We start from the raw sequence: 24250 nt of genomic DNA on the forward strand, positions 1-24250 counted from the left end.
AAAGGAATCAAAAAAAACACCTCAAATCCCTGCAATGCATATTGACACCACAAACCTCATGACCTGCTGCCATCAATAAACTCATTCCCATTGTCATTATCCTTCTTCCTCCCTAGCCCAGCCAACTTCCTCAGCAAGAGCGAAGCCTTGTTCCGCCGGTTGTTTTTCGGAGAACCGGGCATAGCAACAGAGTAAATACGCTCCTGGTACATATCATCTGCCAAGCAAGAAGACGAGTAAGACATGCCACGGTTGGGATCGGCAAACGGTGGATATAAGTATCCGCCAGGGGAATCTTCCTCATTCGTCGAAGCACTGCCCAATCTCGAGATACCTGTTTCGGGTCTCGACAATGTCTCTCTTCCAGAGCCTAGTAGCGAATCCGGTGTGACTTTGCCGTGGACATTCAGGTCCTGTTCCTCCCAATAATCCTTCGGCGGCCATTCACGGGAGCGTAATGACCCTGTTGTTCGGTTGCAGGAACTGTAGAAGCGCGCCATTGGCTTTGCCTGTTTGGCTTCGGTTGGCGCATTTTCGTCGATGAGACAGGGGATGTCTCCGCTCACGTGAAGCCAGGTTCGGCCTGTCCAGCCGAGAGGTGCTTCGTGTGGGGAGATGGCCGGGGAGAATGTCTCGGGGATCGCATTTGTGTCGGTGGCAATCTCGTGTGGATGTGTCTTGAGCTCGGACTCGGTGACTTCGAATCTTTTGTCGGTGTCATTGAGCGAGCTGACTGGGCTGTGGAGTGTTGTGGGCTTGGATGTCCATGTCCACTCGCTGTTCATTTGGAGAGGACTGTAGAATGGAATCAAGCTTGGAGAGCAAGCTCGCCCCCTTTCCTTATCTTCGATTGTTACTTCTAGGCTCTGGCCCCGGGAGCGGGTCCCTGGTGATGGGCTATGTGGCGGTGAGGCAGAGGGTTGTTTGTTATAGAACCGTGCTGAAATGTTGGTGCCCGACACGCTGTTGCCCGACGGTCTCCTTTTTTGACTGGGCGAATTGATCATACCAACGCCGGAATCATGTCTCTTGGTGCTGTCCGCTTGGAGATTGATCGCCGACAGAAGAACGACATGCTGTTTTAGAGATGAAGGAGCTGCGTCGACACTGGGCTGGGGATTTTGTCCGACTGTCACGGCGCTCCGATAAGACAATCCAGCTGGCATTCCACGGTCAATGCTGTGGGATAGCATAGCGCATGCATGCTTGATATCATCTTCGAGGTCTTCTTCGATCTCTTGGCGGTCGATAAACGGTGATGCAGGACGGAAGTAGCCCGGCTCATCTGTGAAACTGTAGCCCCCGGAGGGACCAGGGTCCCTGTGCCATGTGGGCTCGGCGTGGGTGGGAGACTCGGGGTTTGTTGCTGACCGGGGACGACTGCTGGGTGGGCTGACTTCAATGGGCGAGACCAGTGTTGGTTCCAGAGCCCGCGCGGAGTTGCTTCTGGTGAAGGTCAGACGGTGGCGTATTTGAGATGCTTTTGCTGATAGCTTGCGTTCCATCTCGTAACGGTTTGTCTTTGTTTGTGTCTGATGGTCAAGCAAACAATGAAAACGAAAGAGAGATAGAGGAAAGTGCGCCGACAATCAGTGAAAATGGCCACTGATTCCAGGGCAGTCCACTGCAGCCCAAACGACTGGCTCAGATCAGATCCAGGCAATTTCCAAACTATGTGAGGTCGTAAGAGGGAAAATTCAAGAACCGTTGTCGGCACAACTGTCTGGTATGCGGGGGGAGGGGAATGCAGAGCAGGAACATAGTAGAAGAGAGACCCTGGGAATACGAGATAATAAGAAAGAAAAGGGAAAGATAGTGATCTTACTAGTAGTTCTGCACAGAACTATCGTCCACTTAGATAACACTCGATATCCCCTTTCGGGCCTCGTTCCTGATTTCTACACAATAAAATTGGAAAATCTAAGACATTCCTATCCAAAGCTATCTAGTTCACCCGGCTAAACCAGTTAGATAGGTTAATAACGCCCATATCGAAAAGGGTCTAAGCGCCCAGTACACATGTAGTTAGAGCAGCGTGCTAGTGTGACTCAAATCGAGGACTTTTTGCGCCAGTGACATCTAGACGAGTCTTCGCAGCAGTTAATTACTTGAACCACGGTTTATCAGAAACATGGCCTATAGACCAGGTGTATATTAGGTACAACATAGCCTGCGTACCTGAATCCAACCGTAATTAATAGCATTAACAGCAGAATAACAAAAGAGCAGAGCAGAATACCCTGGGCCCTGAAAAGCCCCGGGCCGCCACCTAATCTTGTTTCTGACCATTCAGCTCGGGCCAAGTTATCTTCGCCCTGGAGCTACGGAGTTGCGGATCTACGTACTTTTGTCCAGGTCATCTTCTTTGTCTTCTTTTCTGATTTATTTTTCTAAATAATGCGTGCATGTAGAGATAACCAATGGCTATCAATACCGAAAACGGACCCATCACTCCCCGAGGTATCCTCCCGGGGGAAATTGACCCGGTGGGTCGGATGGAGAGCAGTTGGATGCTTCTTTGACAGTCTTCTCGGACAAGGACAATTACCAAGTGAGAGACGGGAGAGGCAGTTGGATGCTCATCTCCCTAACTGGCGGAATGGAAAAAAGAACGGCAACCCTACTTCCCCTGCGCCACGACATCTATCCGGTCGCGGACCCCTGCACGGGATTCTGGACCCAGTTAGAGCATGGGATTGGCTGCAGAAATCACTGCGCCTGACAATACTTTTTTTTTTTTTCGCCGCTTTACCAAGCGGTGATATCCTCCACCTCGGCCTCGCCGAAGGTGCTGCTCTTGGTCAGCTTAGTGACACTGGCCACAGCGGCACCATCGCCTGACTTGGCCATGATATCGGGCAGGACTTCGTGGAAGAATTCGACGATGTGGCGGTTGACTTGCTCAAATTGAAGCAGGAACGCGTCGTGGCCCTCGGGGCTATCGATGCGACGGAGGCGAGAATTGGGGATGCCAGCTGCAACCTCTTCTTGTTCCGCGAAGGTGAACAGACCATCCGACTCGATACCGATAACAAGAGCTGGCTGCTCTACGCGTCCGAGCGCCTCAGCTACAGTATCCTCAGTGTCGGCGCTGGAATTGCCGCGCCGGCGGGACACGTCATGCGTGTCGAGCTTGCGGGTCATGGCGATGTAGCAGTTGGCATCGAATCGCTTGACGAATTTGTCACCCTGGTAACGAAGGTATGACTGTGCAGAGAAGTAGGTCGGAGGACGAGGACGGCCGGATGCAGTCAGCTTGGGCTTTTCGTCGACCTCAGGGGCGAATGTTTTGGTGCCAGAGAATTGCGGGTCCATGAACTGGACATCGGCCTTGTTTGCAGGAGCCGGTGAGCCTTGTCTGCTCTCCGAACGTGAAGTTGTCCCGCCACGGTGTCCGTCGTTGTGGATGGCCCAGTGCTCGTTCGGGGGAGTGGGGAGCCTCTCGGTGCCGTTGATGTTCCGCGGCTTGGTTGGATCCGGTACATTGCGACCGAACCGAGACTCGAATGAATTGCGGCTACGGTAAGTGAGGAGTGCTGACATGCGAGCGGCACCGAGGCCGGTGGCTGGCGGATCGTTGAACGCATAGTAGCCATCGTCATACTTCGGGTCACTGTAGATGCTCTGTCGCTGTGCCTCGCCCCAACTAATGCACCACGCGGAATGACGCGCCGAAGTCGCAATGGGCACAATAGCTCGCACATAGTCTTTGCCGAAAAATGCGTATTCCAAGGTGAGCATTCCACCCATGGATCCTCCAACCACCGCAGCAATCTGCTTAACACCGAGGTCGTCCAGCACGAGTTTGTGGATGTTGACATCGTCACGGACAGTCGTTAAGGGGAACTCGGGTCCATAGTAGCCATTTTCAGGCTTACCATCCTTGTAGGTCACAGCACTTGCACTCCCGTACGGGCTGCCCAGACTGTTAAGGCAGATCACGAAGAACCGGGAGACATCGAATGCTTGGCCAGGACCACCAAGAAGAGGACCCCACCAGTCAGCGACATCGGCACTGCCACTAAGAGCGTGACAGATCACCAGCACATTGGCGCCATTAGGAGCGAGTGTTCCGCGAGTGGTGTATGCGACCGGGACATTATGAAGGGTAACACCGGATTCAAGTTTGAAGGACGGGATGATCGCAATGGATTGATCCTCGATCAACTGGGCATAAGGGTTCTCAGGTTGCGAATCGACTCTCTCTACGGGATTTAGTAGCGGTTCATTGGGAAGAATTGGGAGGGATAGAGTGGAGGATAGACTGACGGTATTGCGCAGTAGAAGCACTGCTAGTATCAGCCATTGTGAAAGACAACAATTTGCAAAATGAAGAAAAACACGAATTGGAAAATGAGAACAGGCTGTACTTGTAACAAAATCGAGTGAGTCAAAACCCCCGCGCCTTGGAATAACTTGGCTTCCGGTCCCGCTGGCAGAAAATAAAGCGGTATTTAGTCACGTGCGCCACATCACGTGCCACTAGGGCTCGCTCCACACTTGACCTTATTTTTCATCTGTGCGAATTCTCTTCCTCCGTAGCCAACCATCCAACAAACCTTCTTACGAGCCAACCCCTCAAAACATTCAAAATGGTCAAGACTAAGAAGTCCGGTGACACCCTCTCCTCGCGCCTGGCGCTTGTGATGAAGTCTGGCAAGGGTACGCAGCTTTTCTCGATCGCACAATTGAGCAATTTGCTAACATTTTCTCTCAGTTACCATGGGTACCAAGTCCACCATGAAGACTCTCCGCTCTGGCAAGGCCAAGCTGGTCCTCATCTCCGGAAACTGCCCTCCTCTGCGCAAGTCCGAGCTTGAGTACTACGCCATGCTCGCCAAGACCCCCGTTCACCACTTCAACGGCAACAACGTACGTTCCATTCCCCTTTCCTTCGGGTCGGCAGCCTGAAAATGGCTGTCGCACCTCGGAGTCAGCTACACTACTCAGAGAAGAAGTGGTCAAAACTACCACTTCGGAGAGTGAAGTTGCTCAGCGAAGGGATTGCCGAAAGGTGTCCCGGAGAGCGAATTGGACTAACTCGCCCTATAGATTGAGCTCGGTACCGCTTGCGGTAAGCTCTTCCGCTGCTCCGCCATGGCTATCCTCGATGCCGGTGACTCCGACATCCTGAGCCGTGAGGCTTAAGCGTGTCGCCCTGTTGCGAGCCATAAAAATAGAATCTTGAACCATTCTTGAACAAAATTTTCCACATGAATAATGATGAATCACGGATCTTCCAAACTAGGCATATTCTAGACAAGTGCCAAGATACTGGACCGCTTGTTAAATGCGCTTGTCCTCGGACTCGCCATTTCATAGAAATAGCCTAAATGTAATACCAAAAATGCATTCTATTATCATGAGTCTGGCCGTTCATGTCTAAATTAGACCTTATCTATAACACCTATACGGCTTCGTGGCGCTGATCTCGATCCTAAGAAATCAGCATTGATGTCCGTGCCAGATCAATCCCCACGCAACTCCGCAATCTTTGCGGGGAAGCACTGTAAGTACATACAGCCTGTATTGCTTGGCTTGGACAGACCACTCATTTAGCCTGAAGTTTTCCGAGGAACTATGTGCCACCGACGAGTCTCCCGATGTTCACGAGCAGTTCCATATAAAGGAGGAACTTGATCTTCAGTGAGTGATCAAGTATGACCAGAAACTTTGGCTACAATGCGTACACTTCTCTTTTTTGTCTCCTTGGGCTTTGCAGCCGCTGAGAATGGCCTCAATGGCTGGCTGCGGTACGCATCATTACCCTGTTCAGGCCAATGTCATTACAATCTCCCTTCCAGTATCAGCATCCTCAATGCGACTGAGACAAGTCCGGTGTATGTTGCAGGGACGGAGTTGCAGAATGGTCTCAAGGGTATTTATGGGAAGAGTGTGCAAGTCACACACAACTGCAATATATCCTCAGTCGTTGTTGGCACGGTTGATCAATATCGCAAAAGCTGTGGCGCTGTGAACAGTGTACCTGAACTGGAAGAAGATGGCTTTTGGCTCGACACGAAAGGGGGCAATGTCCAAATCCTTGGACAAAATGAGAGAGGTGCTCTCTATGGCACCTTTGAATACTTGTCGATGCTTGCTCAGGGAAACTTCTCCAAGGTCGCCTATGCAACCAATCCTTCTGCACCGATTCGCTGGGTGAATCAATGGGACAACATGGATGGAAGAATCGAACGCGGCTATGGCGGCCCCTCTATCTTCTTCAAGGACGGTCAAATCGTCGACGACCTAACCCGTGTTGCTGGATACGCCCGCCTTTTGGCCTCGATCAGAATCAATGCTGTCGTCATTAACAATGTCAATGCGGATGCTACCCTCTTGAATCCCACAAACCTCGACGGGGTGGCTCGAATTGCTGATGTCTTCCGTCCATACGGTATACAAGTTGGTCTATCGCTCAATTTCGCATCCCCTCAGACTTATGGAGGGCTCAGCACTTTCGATCCCCTCGATACATCTGTCATCGCGTGGTGGTCGAATATTACGACTCAAATCTATGATCTAGTTCCTGACATGGCTGGGTACCTCGTCAAGGCTGACTCGGAGGGACAGCCAGGCCCCCAGACATATAACAGGACCCTCGCAGATGCAGCGAATCTTTTCGCCAAAGAAGTCCAGCCCTACGGTGGCATTGTCATGTATCGTGCGTTTGTCTACAATCAGCTGAACGAATCAGTCTGGACGGATGATCGTGCGAAGGCTGCCGTGGAATTTTTCAAGGATCTAGATGGAGAGTTTGACGACAACGTGGTGATCCAGATCAAATACGGCCCTATCGATTTCCAGATCCGTGAGCCAGCATCGGCATTGTTTGCAAATTTGTTCAATACCAGTATGGCCATTGAACTACAGGTTACGCAGGAATACCTTGGGCAACAGTCGCATTTGGTCTATATTGCTCCTCTTTGGAAGACCATATTAGACACCGACCTCCGTGTCGACCACCAGCCATCATTGGTTCGCGATATCGTGGCTGGTAAACGGTTCAATCGCAGACTAGGCGGATCAGCAGCTGTTGTCAATGTAGGCACAAACACCACCTGGCTTGGTAGCCACCTGTCCATGTCAAACCTATATGCTTATGGTCGCTTGGCTTGGAACCCGGCAGACGATGCCCAGGACATTCTGCAAGACTGGATCAGACTGACCTTTGGGCTGGACCGCAAGGTACTCGGCACCATCACTCGGATGTCAATGGAATCTTGGCCTGCCTACGAACAATACAGTGGGAATTTGGGCATCCAGACCTTGACAGATATTCTATACACTCACTACGGTCCCAGCCCTGCCTCCCAAGACAACAATGGCTGGGGCCAATGGACCCGCGCTGACCAAACCAGCATTGGAATGGATCGGACGGTGGCAAACGGCACAGGTTTTTCAGGCCAATATCCGGATGAAATCGCTGCCATGTATGAGAACATCGAGACCACCCCAGACGATCTCCTACTCTGGTTCCACCATGTGAAATACACTCACCGTCTGCACTCGGGCAAGACCGTTATTCAGCACTTCTACGACGAGCACTACCGCGGAGCCGAGACTGCACAGACCTTCCTTACGCAGTGGAAATCGCTTCATGGCAAAATTGATACTGAGCGATACAACCATGTTCGGCACTTCCTAGACTACCAGAGCGGCCACTCGATTGTATGGAGAGATGCAATCAATGACTTTTATTACAATCTTTCTGGAATCCCTGACGAGTCCAAGCGGGCCGGCCATCACCCGTGGCGTATCGAAGCGGAAGATATGGAGTTAGATGGCTACGAAGCTTACACCGTCAGCCCCTTCGAAACAGCCTCGGGCTCAGTTGCAATTGTTACAACTTCCAACAATACAGCTGGCACCGCTTCAACCAAAATAAAATTTCCCTCTGGCACCTATGACCTTGCTGTGAATTACTACGATGTATACGGCGGCCAGTCACGGTGGAAGATCTATCTGAATGATCACGAAATCGGCCAATGGGTTGGTAATAGTGAAGATGTCTTGAGCCACACACCTTCTATCTATTTAGATGGACATTCGGCGATTCGTATCAAGTTCCGGGGTGTCAAGATTCATAAGGGTAATACCTTGAAGATTGTCGGTATGCCTAATGGCACTGAGTTCGCGCCATTGGACTATGTGGCTTTGCTGCCAGCGGGTATTGTAGATTAGAAGCACTCTTGTCTACCTTGGCTACTTCTCTAAGTGCAGTGTTTCACTCCAACTAACTACTGTATGACAATCTTCTGAAGAAAAGTGGTGGTAATGAAGCAGGTAGTGACACAGTTTATACAAAGCAAATAATGTACCACATGTGTAACATTCAAAATCTTTCTATCCACTAGAAGTACTATGTAGTCTCAGTTGAGATAGGAAGCGAAGCCATCCTCCTGTAACTATCAATGTCCCTTTTCTTTCTGTGCGTCTTAACCGTATGACCGCAATGCTAGTTTACTTCAGCCGCTGGTTTATCAGTCTGCTATAGATAGTCGATTTATGTGCTTGAACAAACCTATTTGGACTTTCTTAAATCTCTCTCAAATCTCTCAGATAGGTCTTATGTTTCTTGATTGTTTCAAATGATTGAGAGGAACTTATACGTTGTAGTTGTCCGGTTAAATTGTTCAATATTGACGCTAGTCCATATATGGCTAGCGTCCTACATCATAGGCGCGCATTTCCATTTCCATCGCGTCCCCATATTCAATCCCTGCGCTCCAACCAATTGTCTTATTCCTTCTGAAATAAGCAACTGGTCTCCTCTCATACAAAGTTGAATTTTCCCATCGACCTTTGATACGGAGAATTTGTCATCATGAGTGACTATTCATCGTTGAAAGTGGCTGATTTGAAGGCCGAATGCAAGAGGCGCGGCGTCTCTCAGGCTGGCCTCCGCCTCAAGCAGCAATTCATTGACAAATTGATTGAGCTTGACTCACAGACAAACCAGGTTACAACTGCAGAAACAACTCCAGCAGAAGAATCCACCGCATCACAGCCATCTGCGCCGGATGCTGTTTCGCAAGCGACGTCGCAGCCCGAACAACCAGAGAACGAACAGCTTGAACAAGGAAAGGATGAATCAATCTCACATATTGGTGAAATAACAGCACCCGTTTCAGTGTCAGAGCAAGCTCAAAATGGACACACGCAGGCAGATGAGCCGACCCAAGCAGATGAAGTTTCGGCAGCAGATGGGAAATCGCAAAAAGTTGAAGACGTCGCAAAGCCTGCCGAGACACAAACAGAGACAATTAGCCCTAAGGATCACAGTGTTGCAGCCGCATCTTCCCAGCCACCAATGGAAGAAGCAACCCAAGATGCGAAGAACGAGGACCCTGCGAACGCTCACGAAAAACCGATCTCCACTGCCCAGACTTCTGAGACTGACACGGCATCTCTCCCAGTAGAAGAGGCATTGGAGGATACACGCAAACGGAAACGCCGCAGTCAGAGCCCGGCTCCTAGTCTAGAGGAGATTGCGAACAAGAAGGCTCGCGCAAAGGAAACAACCCCCCGCGCGTTGCTGAAAGACGATGAGGTGTCTGCTTCTCGCGACGAGGCGCTCGGCGATTTGAAGCCTGAAGACCAGATTTCAACAGAGAACCACACAGACAAGCAACCTATCGAGACCCAAACAGATTCACACAAAACTCCCACCAAGCAAGATGCTCGGTTCCGCAACCTATTTGCACCTACCAGTGCATCCTCTCAACTCACCTCTCCCCCGGGAGATATTACAATGCAAGATGTAGAAATAACCCCTGCGTTGCACCCTGCAACTTCTGCCCTCTACATCGACGGCCTCATGCGCCCACTCCAGCCGACTGCACTCCGCAAACACCTAGCCAGCCTCACTTCCACCCCCGGAACCCCCGATTCCGATGATATTATTGATTTCTATCTTGATGCTATCAAAACTCACTGTTTTGTAAGCTTCACCAGTATCGCGGCCGCCTCGCGGGTTCGTTCCGCCGTCCAAGGGACTGTGTGGCCCAACGAGCGCAACCGCAAGAGCCTTCGAGCCGATTTTATCCCTGACGAGAAGATCAAGGAATGGATTCAGACTGAAGAGAAATCCCGAGACCGCGCTGGCGCTGCTGCCCGTTGGGAAGTGAGATATGAGACCACTGATGACGGAACTACGGCTACCCTCGCCGAGGTGGGCTCCACTCCCTCTGGACGACGTGAATCAGGTTTCAATCGTACTCCTCCCTTGGGCCCGCGCCGTGATATGGAACAATATGGCCGTCGCCCCTCATATGCGCCTCCCGCGGCTCCCGCGGCTCCTGTCGCTCCTGTGGCCCCTGTGGCTCCCGCACCCTCGTCACGACCTGGACAGGGCTTCAAGCCTCTGGATGAATTGTTCGAATCTACCACCACCAAACCCAAGCTGTACTACCTTCCCGTTCCACGTCCCGTTGCCGACAAACGTCTGGACCAATTTGATGAGCTGATTAAGAAGGGAACATTCCCACGTCCTGGTGGCGACGAGATGCGGCGAATTACTTTCGAAGCAGAGGATAAGTTCATCGACATCGGCCCCGAACGATTTGGACCTGGACCTCGTGGACGTGGACGTGGACGTGGACGTGGCGGACGGCGTGGGGATTCCTGGCGGTCTTGAACTTTCGAATGCTCAAAGCATTGCCATTGGCCATGTACAATAGACTCCTAGCGTCTGCAAATAAGAATCCAATGTCAAAAAATATGTAGCGCCCTGTATTATTCGCCCAATACAACATATATTGTACGTGTTGGGTCCACTCAAGCGGTTAAAAATAGATCATAGCCCTACAACATAAAGACCCTTTCAGCTTCCGGTGATCCCTAGGATATCGGCGGATTATGAAGAGCTGCCAGATTATGCATAACCAGTCCACAACGTCATCTCCTTTCCTCGCTTACTCCGGGCTTCGTATGGAAATAGTTGCTGCTTCAATATTTTCTTGTTGATCACCGGTGGCGTCTTCCCCTGTCGATCCGGATAAGAAGATAAAGGGGAAAAAAAGGTTCACTCCGTCAACCGTCCTCTTTGCCATTTTCACCCTAGCAGCCATCATGGGCTGGCCAGTGTGTAATACCACAGAGACCGAAACAAGTGTGTTGCCCCTCCCCCCGCGCCTTAATAGGGTGACTGATCGGAAATAGTTGAGGAGATCGCACTCTGGGATGGTGGCATTTCATTTCATCTCCTCGCGCTCTTGGTGGGCGGCGCTTGCGCTATTATCGCCTGTCTTGTATCTTTCGCCCTGATTATGCTACATGCGACACATTACAGCAAGCCGATCGAACAGCGACAGTAAGTGCGCCTCTCTAGGGTAGCGGTTAAGGCATCCCAAACATTGCTGACATGGTCCTCGTCCCCGCAGTATTATCCGCATCCTATTCATGGTCCCCGTCTATTCCCTTGTCGCATGGCTTAGCATATTCTTCTACCAGGACTCCGTCTACTTTGAGGTTCTCGGCGACTGCTACGAAGCGTTCTGTATCTCCGCCTTCTTCTCCCTCATGTGCCACTATATCGCCCCGGATCTGCACAGCCAGAAGGAATACTTCCGTGGGATTCATCCGAAAGAATGGCTCTGGCCGTTGAATTGGTTTCAAAAGACCTGGGGTGGCGAGCGCCTCTGGCGGACTCCGCGCAGTGGATTGACATGGTTCAATGTAAGATGATGGACTTGACCAGATGTCGGGAGTTTTAGAATACTGATCATTGTGCAGATTGTCTGGGTCGGGGTATTCCAATATTGTGTCATGCGCGTTCTTATGACCATTGTTGCGGTTGTCACGCAGGCTTTTGGGCTTTACTGCGAGGCGTCGCTGAGTCCCGCGTTTTCGCATATCTGGGTATGTGACCAAGTCTTGCGCTTTATCCTGTCGATCCACTAATAACCTATTGATAGACCATCGTCATCGAATCGGTCTCTGTCACCATCGCCATGTACTGCCTAATCCAGTTCTACCAACAGACCAGTCAAGACATCAAGCAATATCAGCCATTTTTGAAGATCGTGTCAATTAAGCTCGTCATTTTCCTGTCATTCTGGCAGTCAGTAAGAATTTTCGCGTCATCTTCTGATAAAGTGATTTATTTATTAACTCGTATTTACTTTAGACACTCATCAGTCTTCTAGTTTCCGAGGGTGTTCTTGCATCGACTGAAAAAATCGCCCTGAACGATTTCAAAGTTGGGCTCCCGGAGCTGCTGATCAACATTGAAATGGCTATATTTGGTATACTCCATCTCTGGGCCTTCCCATGGGAGTGCTACGCCCTCTATAACCTGCCAAGTGAAGTGACCGATTTCTACGGCAACGGCAAGGTGGCATATCAAGGTGGGCGCTACGGTGAAAGGGCCTTGATTGATGCCATGAACCCATTGGACCTTCTCAAAGCCATCGGTCGAAGTGCCCGCTGGCTGTTCGTCGGCCGCAAAAATCGTATGCTGGACCCCAGTTATCACGTACAAGACCAGTCACTGGGCCTCCAGCCACCCCAAGATGGCCGCGAACTCACCCAACACGGAACTGGCACGCCTGGAGGCGTAATGGGCCGCTATGGGGACCGGCCCTACGAAGAGGACGATGTGCTTCTGGCCAACGCGCAATCCAACCCTGAGATATCGCTCACGGGCACTTCGCCGTATGCGTCGGACCTCGATGAGTTCCAAAACCCGCCAACAAGATTCTACGAGCGAAGCCCGTCATCTTATGACGATTCCAGTCCTGACAATCTGCAGTCGGAATCGCCGATCCGCGTTTCCTCGCCCAACGGTCCTCTCCGCGAGCAATTCCCTATACCCATTCCGGATCCTTACCATCCTCCTCCTCCGTATCATCATTCATGATCCATGTCTATGATTCAATTATAACTCAGTATAGACAACACATCTTATATTGGCAGGGCTTGCTTTGTATGCATGTTTCCCCTGTTATTGAGCTGCAGATTTGGTTCTTTTACCTCACGCTACCCATGAGCACTTCGAGATTTTTTGCGCTTCTACTTTTTTCTTTTTGTCCCGTTGTTTGGATAGGTATGGATACCCGCCTGTTGCATAGCGGCATGTTTTTGTTTTTTTTTTGTTCTATTCTTATTCCCTTATTCCTTTCATTATTCTTTATCTGCTATATCCCCATCGACGCACATTCTCCTAGTATCGTTGAGGTTATATTTCTTGTATAGTATCGTTTGGGCTTGACTTCTAGTGTCACCGATTGGACAAGGAAAAAAGAGGAAGAAATCATATCGAAGTTCGTTATTTCGTCTAAATGGCCTTGAATGGGCCAGAAATGAACACTGTCTAAGCAAAGCAAGTGAAAGACAAGGCCCAAGATCCGGCATATTACCATTTGGGGGGTATTTTCATGGGCTGATCGTGGAAACACTCAAGAACTGGCTATCACGAATACATCCCACTTCCAGGACCTCCACGCCCACCTGGGCCATAGAAATCCTCATTGAAGCCCCTTTGGAGCATGGAGGAATCCTTGCGCGCGGTGGCTACGTGACGCGCAGTCTGGATGACTGCAGATTTGCGGCCCAATTCGCGCATAGCCTTGACGTTGTCGCCAAGTTGGCCAAGTAGTGAGATCAATAGGACGTCGTTGCTTTGCGAGAGTACTTCGGTGGTGAAGGTGCTTTGCTCTGACGGAGAAAGGATAGAGAGGTGCGAGAGAAGAGAGTTGACGTTGCGGAGGATTGGGTGTGACAGCTTAGTGGCGGATGTATTTTCCTTTGATCGATCTAAGCTGAAATCCGCCTCTGAGAGACTGGAGAGGTAGGATTTGATGAGGGAGATGCGGGATTCGAGGGTGCGAACGGCATTGAGACGAGTGCTGAGGCTTGCGATTACTTTTCCATCGGTTAGTATCAACCATCCATGCTGCAGTTGTGTTGAGACTGTGAAAACTTACACTCTTCCTCCTCTTGTGAGAGTTCAACCTGCGAGCTCTGCTTATTTGGCTCTTTCTGTTCTTTCTGCTTCGCACGCTTGGTTGGCTCCTGTGTCGCATTCAAAGAAGCGGTGCCAGAGGCCTGGACAATAGTATCGATACCAATCATCTCTGATTCTCCCGTTTCCATTGAGTAGGGCAGCTCCCTGAATTTGATATTCGGCACCGACTCCTCGCCATCAACCTGCATGTCCTTGCTTGCATCGGGGGCAGTATCGCCTTCATGAACACTTTCGTACACGGTTAGGGGAAGTTTGCCGCTATTTGAACTTGAAGCCTGGAGCTGTGAAGGGTGGAAGGCGAGGAAGACGGCAGATTCGTTGTAGTCCTGGAGGATCTGTCGATGGAGGGGGAGATGGGCGTCATTGGGTCCAGTCCATGGCGCGGTTGACCACCATCCAACAAGGTCGAGCGCGGGGTCTTTGTGCACATCCTTGACTGTAATATGGTCAGTTTGTACTCGCTAAGAGGAGACCTAATTGATCTCGTGAGGGGTTTCGCGTACACTGCTGAAGACGTTCTTCAAACCATGCCGCCGGCAAGATAATCTCATCGTTCAGTCCACAAGTAACTGGACACTCGAACGTTTGCTCAAGTGTTATCTCTCGTCCATTCTGCTGACCTAAAAGAGCGCCGATTATCGGCCCATGCTGCTGTCGGGCAGCGTGTCGGGTAATTTGGTCGGAGACAGTGAGAAGAACGAGTGGGTGTAGCTGGATATGGAGACCCGAATCGGATGACTTCTGAGAAACTAGACTCTGTGGAGGCTCCATGACTGTAGGCAATCCTGGGATGCGGAGGAACTTGTGGTGAATGACTGAGTAGTAGAGACGGTTAGTCGATGCGGTCATGTTTGGTCGGCTTGGTGTTGATGCCTGAGGCTGATACGAGCTTTCCCCGCGGCGGAGGCGCGAAGGACGAGCTTCACCTGTCACGAAGGCGTCCATCTCAGTTTGAAGTCTGTGAATGGTTTTTAAAAGAACTGAAGATATCCCAAGAAGTCACAATGTCTGTCCCTTCAACCTTTGATGCAGTGAAATCACACCTCGCTCAAGTCCAGGAGAACCCCTCCACGGCTTTGGACATTCCTCTCATCGACAAGTTGAAGTTGCAACTAGTCGAAAACACCGACCCCATAGTCCCTGCCACTCTTCTGTCGCAAATCTCGGCGCTCCTTCCCATCTTGCAAGAAGACCCTACGCCTATTACAACTCTCGGCATCCGAGCCACCGCCTACTTCACATTCACCAATCTCCAATCTATCGATCCCCCGATCAATCTTGTCGCTGGCTTCAAGGCCCCATCACCACCAATCAACCTCCTAGCTCTTTCACTGTTAGCTAAAGCCGGGCAGAAATACAGTGAAGCTGCTATAGTTGCTGGTGATTCGGATTTGGTGGCTTCACTCGTGGAGCTATGGCTTTCAACATCTTCGGGCGAAGTCGCACAGGCTGCACTTGACACATTATGGGCGCTTTTGGAGGTTGACGTTGCGAATCACCTGGAAACTGGGGAATATGAGCATACTGGTAATGCAAGTCATGCAGGACAGGGACTATTGTGGAGGAGGGTATTCACTGATAAGGATGTCTACGGTCTATTGTTCGGGCTATGCAGCCTCCAGAGTGATGCCCCTGGTGATCTTTCTAAAGGCGAAAGAACGATCGCACAGGGCAGGCTGATGACACTCTTAGTGAAAGCCGGAAGATTACGCTGGGACATCATCTCAACCACCCAAGTACCGGAAATCGAGGCCAAATACCAGAGCAGTAGTCTCCTTCATTTTGCAACCTGTCATATGGTCCAAGTGAGCGATGTCTTGATGTATATGACACTGCTCAACTTCTTCCGCGAGCTGCTAGAGATCGATGGACCGGGCCTCGTCGCTCGAAGATCTGTGCAGTCTACTTCGACTTTTTCGTCCCCTGCCCTCGACTTCCTTGTCGAACACCAACTGCATTCTAAAGTGCTGAGTTATTATCTCGATGAGTCCAAGCTAGACTCGGTGGATCTTATCTACCTATCCGGCCCAATCATGGCATATGTGGCTCGATATGCCGAGATGTATCCCAACCACTTGTTGCAGAACCCCTCTACCCTACTTGACGCGATTATCTCCCGCATCAATAGATCCCTCGCCATTGCTAGTGCACAATGGGCACACGGCGAAGTACCCACAGGTCACCTTGCTATTTTAGCTTCACTGCCCCGAGTGCTTCTCGTAGAGGCAGGTATATATGGTGCCAACCCGGTTCTTGCAATTCCCACAAACCCTCCGAATAGTGAAGCTCTGGGCGTTCTGGCGAAAATTTTCCACGGACCTCAGCGAACTGGAATCTCTGATTCAATGAACTTGAACACATCCGGCTCAACTCCAACTGACTGGGACCGCGAAGCAGCCGCAGCGCGCATCCTCTACTTCCTCTATGTCAACCAACACCCCACTTTCTGGGACAATGTCGTGGGTGCTGCCGACGTCCTAGTGATGAAAGATGTTGCTTTGTCGGCTATTTCTTTCATGGGGGCTATTACAACAGCGAACTGGAAACTCTCACCTTCAGCACCCGCCAACACCGATTCATCGCGGTTCCAGCTGCCCTCCGAAAAGGATCTAGATCAGCTATCCCCGGCTACTAATGGGTTTTTCCCCACCTCTGGAGCATGGGCAGTTCTCACTCCACCTGCCCTAACCACCCTTCTTCCATATCTTTTCAAGCCACCTCGCTCCTACGCTGATTTCGTCGGGGGTGGTGCAGCTGATTCCCAGAATGTCGTTTGGAAAGTTGCCACTGCGAAACATGATGTTATCGTAGCGCTGCACAACCGGTTGCAAGAAACAGATGGCCAAGTGGAAGGGTTTGAGGATATCATGCGAACCCTCCAACAGCGTGTGAACGAGGGTCCCCGGGGACCCGTACAATTTGGCGGTGCTGAAGTAATGGCTGCCGGGCTATGAAGTCGCAATAAATTTGAAAAGCACATGAAGCGGTCTAGTTTGTTCTCGTGTATTCTTTCTCGTGTTCAATTAAGAACAATATCAAGCTCAAGTCTATTGTAGATGTACTCCGTAGAGATCTGCATTGTTATCTTAGCGCGGGGAAGCATTTAGAGAATCTGCCAGCCCTAGTGCTGTTTCGGGTGGGCGGTGAAGAAATATATTTTTCCGGAGTCATCATCTATCCGCAGTTATTTCATGAAGAATATTCCATATTCGCTAACCCATAGTAAGTGACGTTTTATTACGGCAATTATGTCACGTCGTGGGGCGCCAAAGGGCAAGAAACCCCCCGGCACAGAGTTTACTTGGGACGCCGACCCTGGTGGGGAGCCAGACACAGCTCCAACGCCGTTATACCCTGTATGTTTGCTTCTTGGCCTGGCTCTCCAGGAAATTTTCATCTTTCAATCCAATCCCCACCATGTCGAAAGCTACAGAGCCTAACGCCCTCTTTCCTCAGAAATATACTGTCCCCTTTGCTCGGAAGTTGAGCCCCGCGGAACAAACCCAGGTAGACTACTACCGAGGGTTGCGCGAGAGCTTTCACGAGGGTCCCTACTACTCTGTTCTCGATGCGTCATCTTCCAACGCCAAAAAAGGCAGCGCTGCGCGCGCCAACTTTGACGCTTTCCACGGCATGCCCGCTTATTCTGGGCGGTATCAAAAGAAACGGCGCACTCTCCCCAAGATCACCGGACGATCTTATTGTAAGTTATTTTTACCAGCGTTAATCATTTCTTTTCCACGGCTGCATATGACTAACCCCGCATGCTTGAACCACTCAGTCTTGAAATTCTTCCCCCGCGAGCTATGGCAAACCCTCCAGCCAAACTTCCGACCCGACGCGTCCCTAGATGGCTACCAGGCCCAGGTTTCAGCCGCTGTAGTGAAGCGCGGCTTCGAAGATGAAGAAGACGATACTGGACCTGCGAAGCGCGTAGCTGTCGGCGAAGACGAGGATGAGGGCGATGCAGATGCGGACGAAGCCGCATTGCTTGATGGGGATGATGAACAGGAAGAGGAAATTATGGACGACGACTTCTCCGACGATGATGATGAAATGGGCGGCGATTACAACGCCGAACAGTACTTCGATGACGGAGAAGACGATGTGGGTGATGAAGACGGTGGAGGTGGTGGCGACGATGACTTCTGAAAAGCAGATTCACGATACCCTTTTTTAATTTTCAATTTAGCCTTACTATGGCTCTTCAGCGATCTGGTTTATGCCTCATTGGCATGTCCTGTATATCTATCCAATGCCACTGTGAATTATTCGGTGTGCTGAGCGCAGATAACTCCCAGTAGCCCAGGCTTAGACCTAAGATTCTTAACATAATACAATCATAGAATTAAATTATCCTCAATGTCTATATATTCAAGGTACTCTTACGAAACAATGCATCCGATATAACCTTCCGATGTCGGTGGTAGATAAGGCGGTGGGTATTCGATAAGAAAGGTTGATTGGGCTTTTGATGACGTCAGCCGATTTTTGGAGGGGCAAAGCAGAAATTGTTCAGACACTTCCACATCAGAGCGCAGAATGGGCGACACCCAAAGTCTACGTCCCTTAGAACGGTCTGTGCTCATTCTCTATGGCTCCGAAACGGGCAATGCGCAGGAAGTGGCCGAGGAATTGGGCGCCTTGACTGAGCGACTCCGTTTTGCGACGCATGTATCCGAGTTGAATCAATGCAAGCCGGTATGCACTTATCCGCAAGACAATGATCCTCTACAGACCTAATACCTCTGAAATTATAGGAGTCCCTTTTTTCATACACACTCACCATATTTGTGGCCTCGACTACCGGGCAAGGCGATTTGCCGGCCAATGCGCGGTCTTTTTGGAAGTCGCTCTTGTTGAAAAAGCTACCTGCTACCTTCTTGAATGGCATAAATTTCACTTGTTTTGGGCTGGGGGATAGCTCGTATCCCAAGTATGGAACCTATACCACAATTGTGGTTTTCAATGGCTGATTGTGATAGATTCAACTGGGCGATACGCAAGCTCTATAAACGACTATTACAACTAGGCGCAAATGAGATCTATCCCACAGGCGAGGCAGACCAGCAACATCCAGAAGGGTGAGTACTATCTTGATCTTCACGCTATATGTCCACGACTTACGTGGGTTTGACACACAGACTCGAGGGAACTTTCCTACCATGGATGACGGACTTCCGAAAACATTTGCTAGATAGACATCCTCTCCCTGATGGACAGCACCCGATCCCAGACGATGTGCAGCTCCCACCAAAATGGAAGTTGCAATTAGCGGTGGAAAACGATTCGGCCCCAATACCCCAAGCTGCAGTCGCAAATGAACATCAAGCTTCTACGGATGAATATCCGGGACTATACCATCTGGACCATGACTCCCGACCTATCCCACATACGCTATGTGCGACATTGACTGAAAATCGGCGCGCGACTCCGCAAAAGCATTGGCAGGATGTGCGCCACATTACCCTGACCGTCCCAGGCCTTGTCTCTTACGTTCCTGGAGACATGATCGCCATCACACCGAAAAGCTCTTCGATTGATGTCCAAACCCTTATTGATTTGATGGGTTGGAACGATCAGGCAGATCGACCAATCTCTCTCGTTCCAATGGGAGATATTCCATCACCGCCACCCATTCCTGGCCTCGACTCATATCCCAACCTCACTCTTCGCGCTCTCCTCGTAGACTATCTCGACGTCAAGGGAATACCCCGCCGGTCCTTCTTCTCGACGATTGCACATTACACCAACGATGAAATGCACAAAGAACGGTTACTAGAATTTACAAATCCGGAATATCTCGACGAGCTATGGGATTACACGACACGCCCACGACGTAGTATACTTGAGATCTTGCATGAGTTCGACAGTGTCAAAATTCCCTGGCAGCACGCAATATCTGTTATCCCGGCCATGCGCGCCCGCCAGTTTAGCATTGCCAGCGGCGGAAAACGCAAGCAGACTGCTGATGGCAATACACAGTTCGAATTACTCATTGCCATTGTCAAATACCAGACAGTAATCAAGAGAATCCGCGAGGGAGTCTGTACCAAGTATCTTTCCGTGCTCCGGCCAGGGAGCACCCTTCAAGTCCAGCTCCAACCCGGCGGGCTCAAGTCATCAGTTCAGCAACTAACCGCAGCAACCGTGCTTATTGGACCGGGCACTGGAATTGCACCCCTGCGCTCCATCCTCTGGGAGAAAGCGGCACTTGTGCAGGCTTACCGCGAGCAAAACCCTGACGTCAATCCACCGATCGGCCCGACAATTCTCCTATACGGAGGCCGAAACCGAGAATCCGACTTCTTCTTCGAGGAAGAGTGGACGGAGCTCAGTAAGCTCATCCCGCTGCAGGTGATTACTGCTTTTTCGCGTGATCAGCAACGCAAGGTCTACGTGCAAGATACCATTCGCGAGAACTTCGCGCTCTTCTTCTGTGTGTTGCATGATATGCAGGGGTCGGTTTACATTTGTGGTTCCTCGGGCCGCATGCCGCAAGCTGTGCGCGAGGCGCTCATCGAAACCTTCCAAAATGGAGGAGCTCCTTTGCCGGGGCAACCTTTCACCCGTTCTCAGGCTGAGGGCTATCTCATTAGCATGGAGCAGACTGGCCGTTACAAACAAGAGACTTGGTGATCAGTTTGAATACTTGGTTTACACCACAGCATAGTATGACATTTTCTATTGTACATCTAGTTGTACATCTAGTTATGGAAAGATGCCCTTGGATATGTACGTAAATCAGATAGGAGGTCACAACCTGTATCTACAATGCGATGTAATGTCAAAGCTTAGACATTTACTCATTTTACAGCTCATTATCATGAAAATATATATCTGTCTATCTTGCATGTATTTAATGATGACATTGTCTACTCTGTACCTAAATAGCTAGATGTTGTTCTCTGGCTGCCTCTAGCTTTGGTATACAATGTCACTCTTGTCCAAATTCTTTAACAGTTCAATGGCGGTTTGGCCGAGTGATTCAAGATGATTCAGTCACATGTGGTTTGCGGGGATAGCTCACTAGAGAACTACACGAAAGACATATATGTTAGGGCTAGGCGTTGACACAACTATACAATTCATGACCATATCAACAGACTACAGTAGACTATTCTTCTCAGTCTTGTCAAATGCAAAACAATATCCATCATCACAATATGCAAACCGCTGGCTGTATGGTTAACCTCGGCAGGTCGGTCGTGTGACTACGGCGGAGAATTGCGGCCGTCGGTAACCCATATCACTTCTATAGCTAGTTAACCGCCGCCTTTCTATATTTCGTGGTTATTTCTTAAGAGAAATTGCTTGTGTTCGTGAGCCGCTCTTGATTATATCGATTTGATTATGAACAGAAATGGTGATAGAGCGTGCATGCTACATACAACCAGCTCCAGTGCTCCAGTGGGGTGTATAGAAGATGAGATTGGAAACCAGTAACACATAATAAAAGGGATGTTTTTGTGTTCAAATGAACATTCATTGCTCCGTACATAGTTTCTTTGCTGTATTGCCCTCTTGTATCCTCGAATAATACAAAAAGGCAAGGTCTATGGTATACCGCCATGGCATACTTATAGATACGTTCGTTGTACAACAGTTTCCACAGAGCGTTATTACTCAAGGGTAGATAATTTGGAACGGCTATCTAGAGAAGTCTAGACTAGCGTCATATATCCCAGAATAATGCTCAACTTACCTATAGGATCTGCGCGGGCGGCGTTCATGCTCCGACCCCAAGCGCTTGTTGCCATAGTGGCCGCAAAAACGAGCGGTATATTGAGGAATCCGTGGCGCGACGAGGTTAAACTCGGGCCGCGTCGGCGTTTTTTACCTCTTGGCACTCCGTCACCGCACGCTTTCTCCCTCCGAGCTTCCAATCTTCCTTATATCAACTCAGGAATTGGCTGTTGCTCGACTACCAATTACAAAATGAGTGGCTTAAGGATATTGGTGCCCGTCAAGCGCGTGATCGACTATGCGGTAAGTCAAGTTCCCATTCAACTATAGCCCCTCCAAGTACAGCTTTGCGCGACCGTCACTCTGAGCTGTACCTCTCAACCAACAGGGTTGTCATCCCTCCATAGCACTCACTCTGGGATTGGGATATCACAACTGACACCAAATCCGAATCTAATAGATCAAACCCCGCATCAACAAGGCCCAGACCGGTGTCGAAACCGCTGGTGTCAAGCACTCTCTGAACCCATTCGACGAGCTCTCAATCGAAGAGGCCATCCGCCTGCGCGAGCGCAAGGGACCCATTAAGGTCGAAGACATCCTCGCACTTTCCGCTGGCGGCCCGAAGACCCCTGATGTCCTCCGCACCGCCATGGCCATGGGGGCTGACCGAGCCTTCCACATCGACGTACCGGAGAAGGGCGACGCTGGCCTCGAGCCGCTGACAATCGCCAAGATGCTGCAGGCTGTCGTTAAGGAGCAGAACGTGAACCTCGTCCTGCTCGGCAAGCAGGCCATTGACGGTGACCAGGGTCAGACTGGTCAGATGCTCGCTGGTCTGCTTGGGTGGCCCCAGGCTACACAGGCCAGCAAGATTGAGATTAAGGATGAGGCTGGTACCATCGAGGTTACCCACGAGGTCGACGGTGGTGTTGAGACTCTCCGCACCAAGCTGCCTATGGTTATCACTACGGATCTGCGCTTGAACGAGCCGCGGTACGCTAGCTTGCCCAACATTATGAAGGCCAAGAAGAAGCCCCTTGAGAAGAAGACTCTTGCCGATCTCGGTGTCGAGGATGTACGGAAGTTGAAGACTGTGAAGGTCACTGGTATGTGTTTCTGGGTTTGCTATTTGGTTCGTGGGATTGTGCTAACATTGTGTAGAACCCCCGCCACGAAAGGGTGGTGGCAAGGTCGAGGATGTCGATGGCCTTATCGCTAAGCTTAAGGAGCTGGGTGCGTTGTAGATGCGCTAAGCTTGCTCTTGATTACACTGCGTTTCTATACCTTCGCCTTTGAAATGTTACCTACTAGATTGGAATCGTCTTGCGCATTTCTCCCACAGTTTCTGATGGGCATGCTTTGTGGCGAGGCATGTGTGCATCTATTGGATGCTAGATCTATAAATGAAAAACATTCTTTGTATTTGATAGTATGTACTAGTCCCACTAGTTCCAAACGGGTTGGCGTTGTGTTCAATGATACATCTTCCCTAAGCATATAGTCATAGTTCGCCAAAGGGGGCCACACTAGTGCAAAATCGAGGATCGCAATCCGCCACAGGGGCGCTAGAGTGGCTAGATCTTGTCTACGGACTAGGAACTATGCACGAAATAATAACCACCCCGTATAGGTATGGCCATATACAATATATCTTACTCTTCCAACCTTGGGAGGTCTCTTTATTGGCAAAACTACCCAATCGGAACTCTATAGCGCCCAATTTCATCTCAGCCCGAGGCAATAATATACAATTTATCAGCCACATTGCCTAACTTCCCGATTGGCTGTGATGGAATGTCCCGGGAGCCTCACAGCTAGAAGAACATTCTTAGGATTGAGTGAAATTGCAAAAGTACTAAGGAAGGATAGTATGATTCTCTAATTCCCCCATTAGGCTTAAGTACATTAGTGTAGATGTGTTATGAGATCAGCGCAAAAGACGATCTTGCATTATATTAGTTACCCTTCACAGTGTGGATACACTAGAATATGGTGGTGGCGAAAGCTCAGCTGAAGTGATATCCAATCTCAAATAACTGCTAGTACAAATACGGAGTATATAGGGAAAACCTAGCCGACGGATGCGTACGGAGGCATGGCCTTATAGCGTGGTCGATCAGCTCAGCCTAGTTGAGCTGTCATGTATGGGATCCACTGGGGCTTGAAGGTGGACAGGTCAAAGAACAAATGAACAATGACAATGTGTTTCATGTTCCGAGGTATTCTATTCGGCAGAGAATACTGAGTACTACAGCATATCGGTATATGTAGTCAAAGTAGTCTAGAATGGTAGGAAATGCCTCGACACGCGTTCTACCAGGGCTTTTAAATTTTCCCGGTGGGGGTATGAGGTATGTGATTAGGGACTGACTATGTATGGATTAATAAGAGTACTATAGATACCTACGATTCGTATAAATACATAAATAACATACAGAGTACAATATCGATTGTCACTGCAAATGCAAAAACCAAATGAAAAAAACCAAAAAGCGAAATTAAAAATTAAAAAACCAAAAAAACCACCTGATCCGTGGATGATGACATTGCCTCGAACCTTGGAACCATGGAAGAGCATAACCGTCCAGGCCC

General features: G+C 49.9%; 11 protein-coding genes across 11 annotated transcripts; 8 read left to right on the forward strand and 3 right to left on the reverse strand.

Moving 5' to 3' along the window:
• Positions 1-56: 56 nt before the first annotated feature.
• On the reverse strand, positions 57-1505 carry LCP9604111_5519 (uncharacterized protein; the record flags this gene model as incomplete). The annotated part of the gene is made up of 1 exon (XM_039073338.1): positions 57-1505. The coding sequence occupies one exon, from the start codon at positions 1503-1505 to the stop codon at positions 57-59; it is 1449 nt and encodes a 482-aa protein (XP_038928481.1).
• Positions 1506-2748: 1243 nt separating this feature from the next.
• Positions 2749-4306, reverse strand: met2 (homoserine O-acetyltransferase; the record flags this gene model as incomplete). Its single annotated transcript, XM_039073340.1, has 2 exons — positions 2749-4205; positions 4270-4306. 2 exons carry the CDS (start codon positions 4304-4306, stop codon positions 2749-2751), a joined length of 1494 nt encoding a protein of 497 aa, XP_038928482.1.
• Positions 4307-4592: 286 nt separating this feature from the next.
• On the forward strand, positions 4593-5148 carry LCP9604111_5521 (60S ribosomal protein eL30; the record flags this gene model as incomplete). The annotated part of the gene is made up of 3 exons (XM_039073341.1): positions 4593-4662; positions 4718-4872; positions 5053-5148. 3 exons carry the CDS (start codon positions 4593-4595, stop codon positions 5146-5148), a joined length of 321 nt encoding a protein of 106 aa, XP_038928483.1.
• A 534-nt stretch (positions 5149-5682) lies between these two features.
• Positions 5683-8184, forward strand: aguA (alpha-glucuronidase; the record flags this gene model as incomplete). Its single annotated transcript, XM_039073342.1, has 1 exon — positions 5683-8184. The coding sequence occupies one exon, from the start codon at positions 5683-5685 to the stop codon at positions 8182-8184; it is 2502 nt and encodes an 833-aa protein (XP_038928484.1).
• Positions 8185-8827: 643 nt separating this feature from the next.
• On the forward strand, positions 8828-10639 carry LCP9604111_5523 (SAP domain protein; the record flags this gene model as incomplete). The annotated part of the gene is made up of 1 exon (XM_039073343.1): positions 8828-10639. The coding sequence occupies one exon, from the start codon at positions 8828-8830 to the stop codon at positions 10637-10639; it is 1812 nt and encodes a 603-aa protein (XP_038928485.1).
• Positions 10640-11073: 434 nt separating this feature from the next.
• LCP9604111_5524 (OSTA/TMEM184 family protein) lies at positions 11074-12862 on the forward strand (the record flags this gene model as incomplete). Its single annotated transcript, XM_039073344.1, has 6 exons — positions 11074-11113; positions 11164-11314; positions 11385-11679; positions 11737-11862; positions 11919-12068; positions 12131-12862. 6 exons carry the CDS (start codon positions 11074-11076, stop codon positions 12860-12862), a joined length of 1494 nt encoding a protein of 497 aa, XP_038928486.1.
• Positions 12863-13414: 552 nt separating this feature from the next.
• LCP9604111_5525 (COP9 signalosome complex subunit 6) lies at positions 13415-14914 on the reverse strand (the record flags this gene model as incomplete). Its single annotated transcript, XM_039073345.1, has 3 exons — positions 13415-13866; positions 13929-14405; positions 14473-14914. The coding sequence occupies 3 exons, from the start codon at positions 14912-14914 to the stop codon at positions 13415-13417; spliced, it is 1371 nt and encodes a 456-aa protein (XP_038928487.1).
• Positions 14915-14973: 59 nt separating this feature from the next.
• Positions 14974-16923, forward strand: LCP9604111_5526 (uncharacterized protein; the record flags this gene model as incomplete). Its single annotated transcript, XM_039073346.1, has 1 exon — positions 14974-16923. The coding sequence occupies one exon, from the start codon at positions 14974-14976 to the stop codon at positions 16921-16923; it is 1950 nt and encodes a 649-aa protein (XP_038928488.1).
• Positions 16924-17217: 294 nt separating this feature from the next.
• Positions 17218-18121, forward strand: LCP9604111_5527 (DNA-directed RNA polymerase III subunit C31; the record flags this gene model as incomplete). The annotated part of the gene is made up of 3 exons (XM_039073347.1): positions 17218-17325; positions 17426-17672; positions 17751-18121. The coding sequence occupies 3 exons, from the start codon at positions 17218-17220 to the stop codon at positions 18119-18121; spliced, it is 726 nt and encodes a 241-aa protein (XP_038928489.1).
• Positions 18122-18511: 390 nt separating this feature from the next.
• tah18 (NAPDH-dependent diflavin reductase) lies at positions 18512-20608 on the forward strand (the record flags this gene model as incomplete). The annotated part of the gene is made up of 4 exons (XM_039073348.1): positions 18512-18670; positions 18730-18905; positions 18955-19053; positions 19114-20608. 4 exons carry the CDS (start codon positions 18512-18514, stop codon positions 20606-20608), a joined length of 1929 nt encoding a protein of 642 aa, XP_038928490.1.
• A 1299-nt stretch (positions 20609-21907) lies between these two features.
• On the forward strand, positions 21908-22902 carry LCP9604111_5529 (electron transfer flavoprotein subunit beta/FixA family protein; the record flags this gene model as incomplete). Its single annotated transcript, XM_039073349.1, has 3 exons — positions 21908-21958; positions 22116-22764; positions 22820-22902. The coding sequence occupies 3 exons, from the start codon at positions 21908-21910 to the stop codon at positions 22900-22902; spliced, it is 783 nt and encodes a 260-aa protein (XP_038928491.1).
• Between the last annotated feature and the right edge of the window lie 1348 nt (positions 22903-24250).

Source organism: Penicillium roqueforti, assembly GCF_015533775.1.
Source record: "Penicillium roqueforti strain LCP96 04111 chromosome Unknown scaffold_13, whole genome shotgun sequence".
Classification (NCBI taxonomy): Eukaryota; Fungi; Ascomycota; class Eurotiomycetes; order Eurotiales; family Aspergillaceae; genus Penicillium; species Penicillium roqueforti.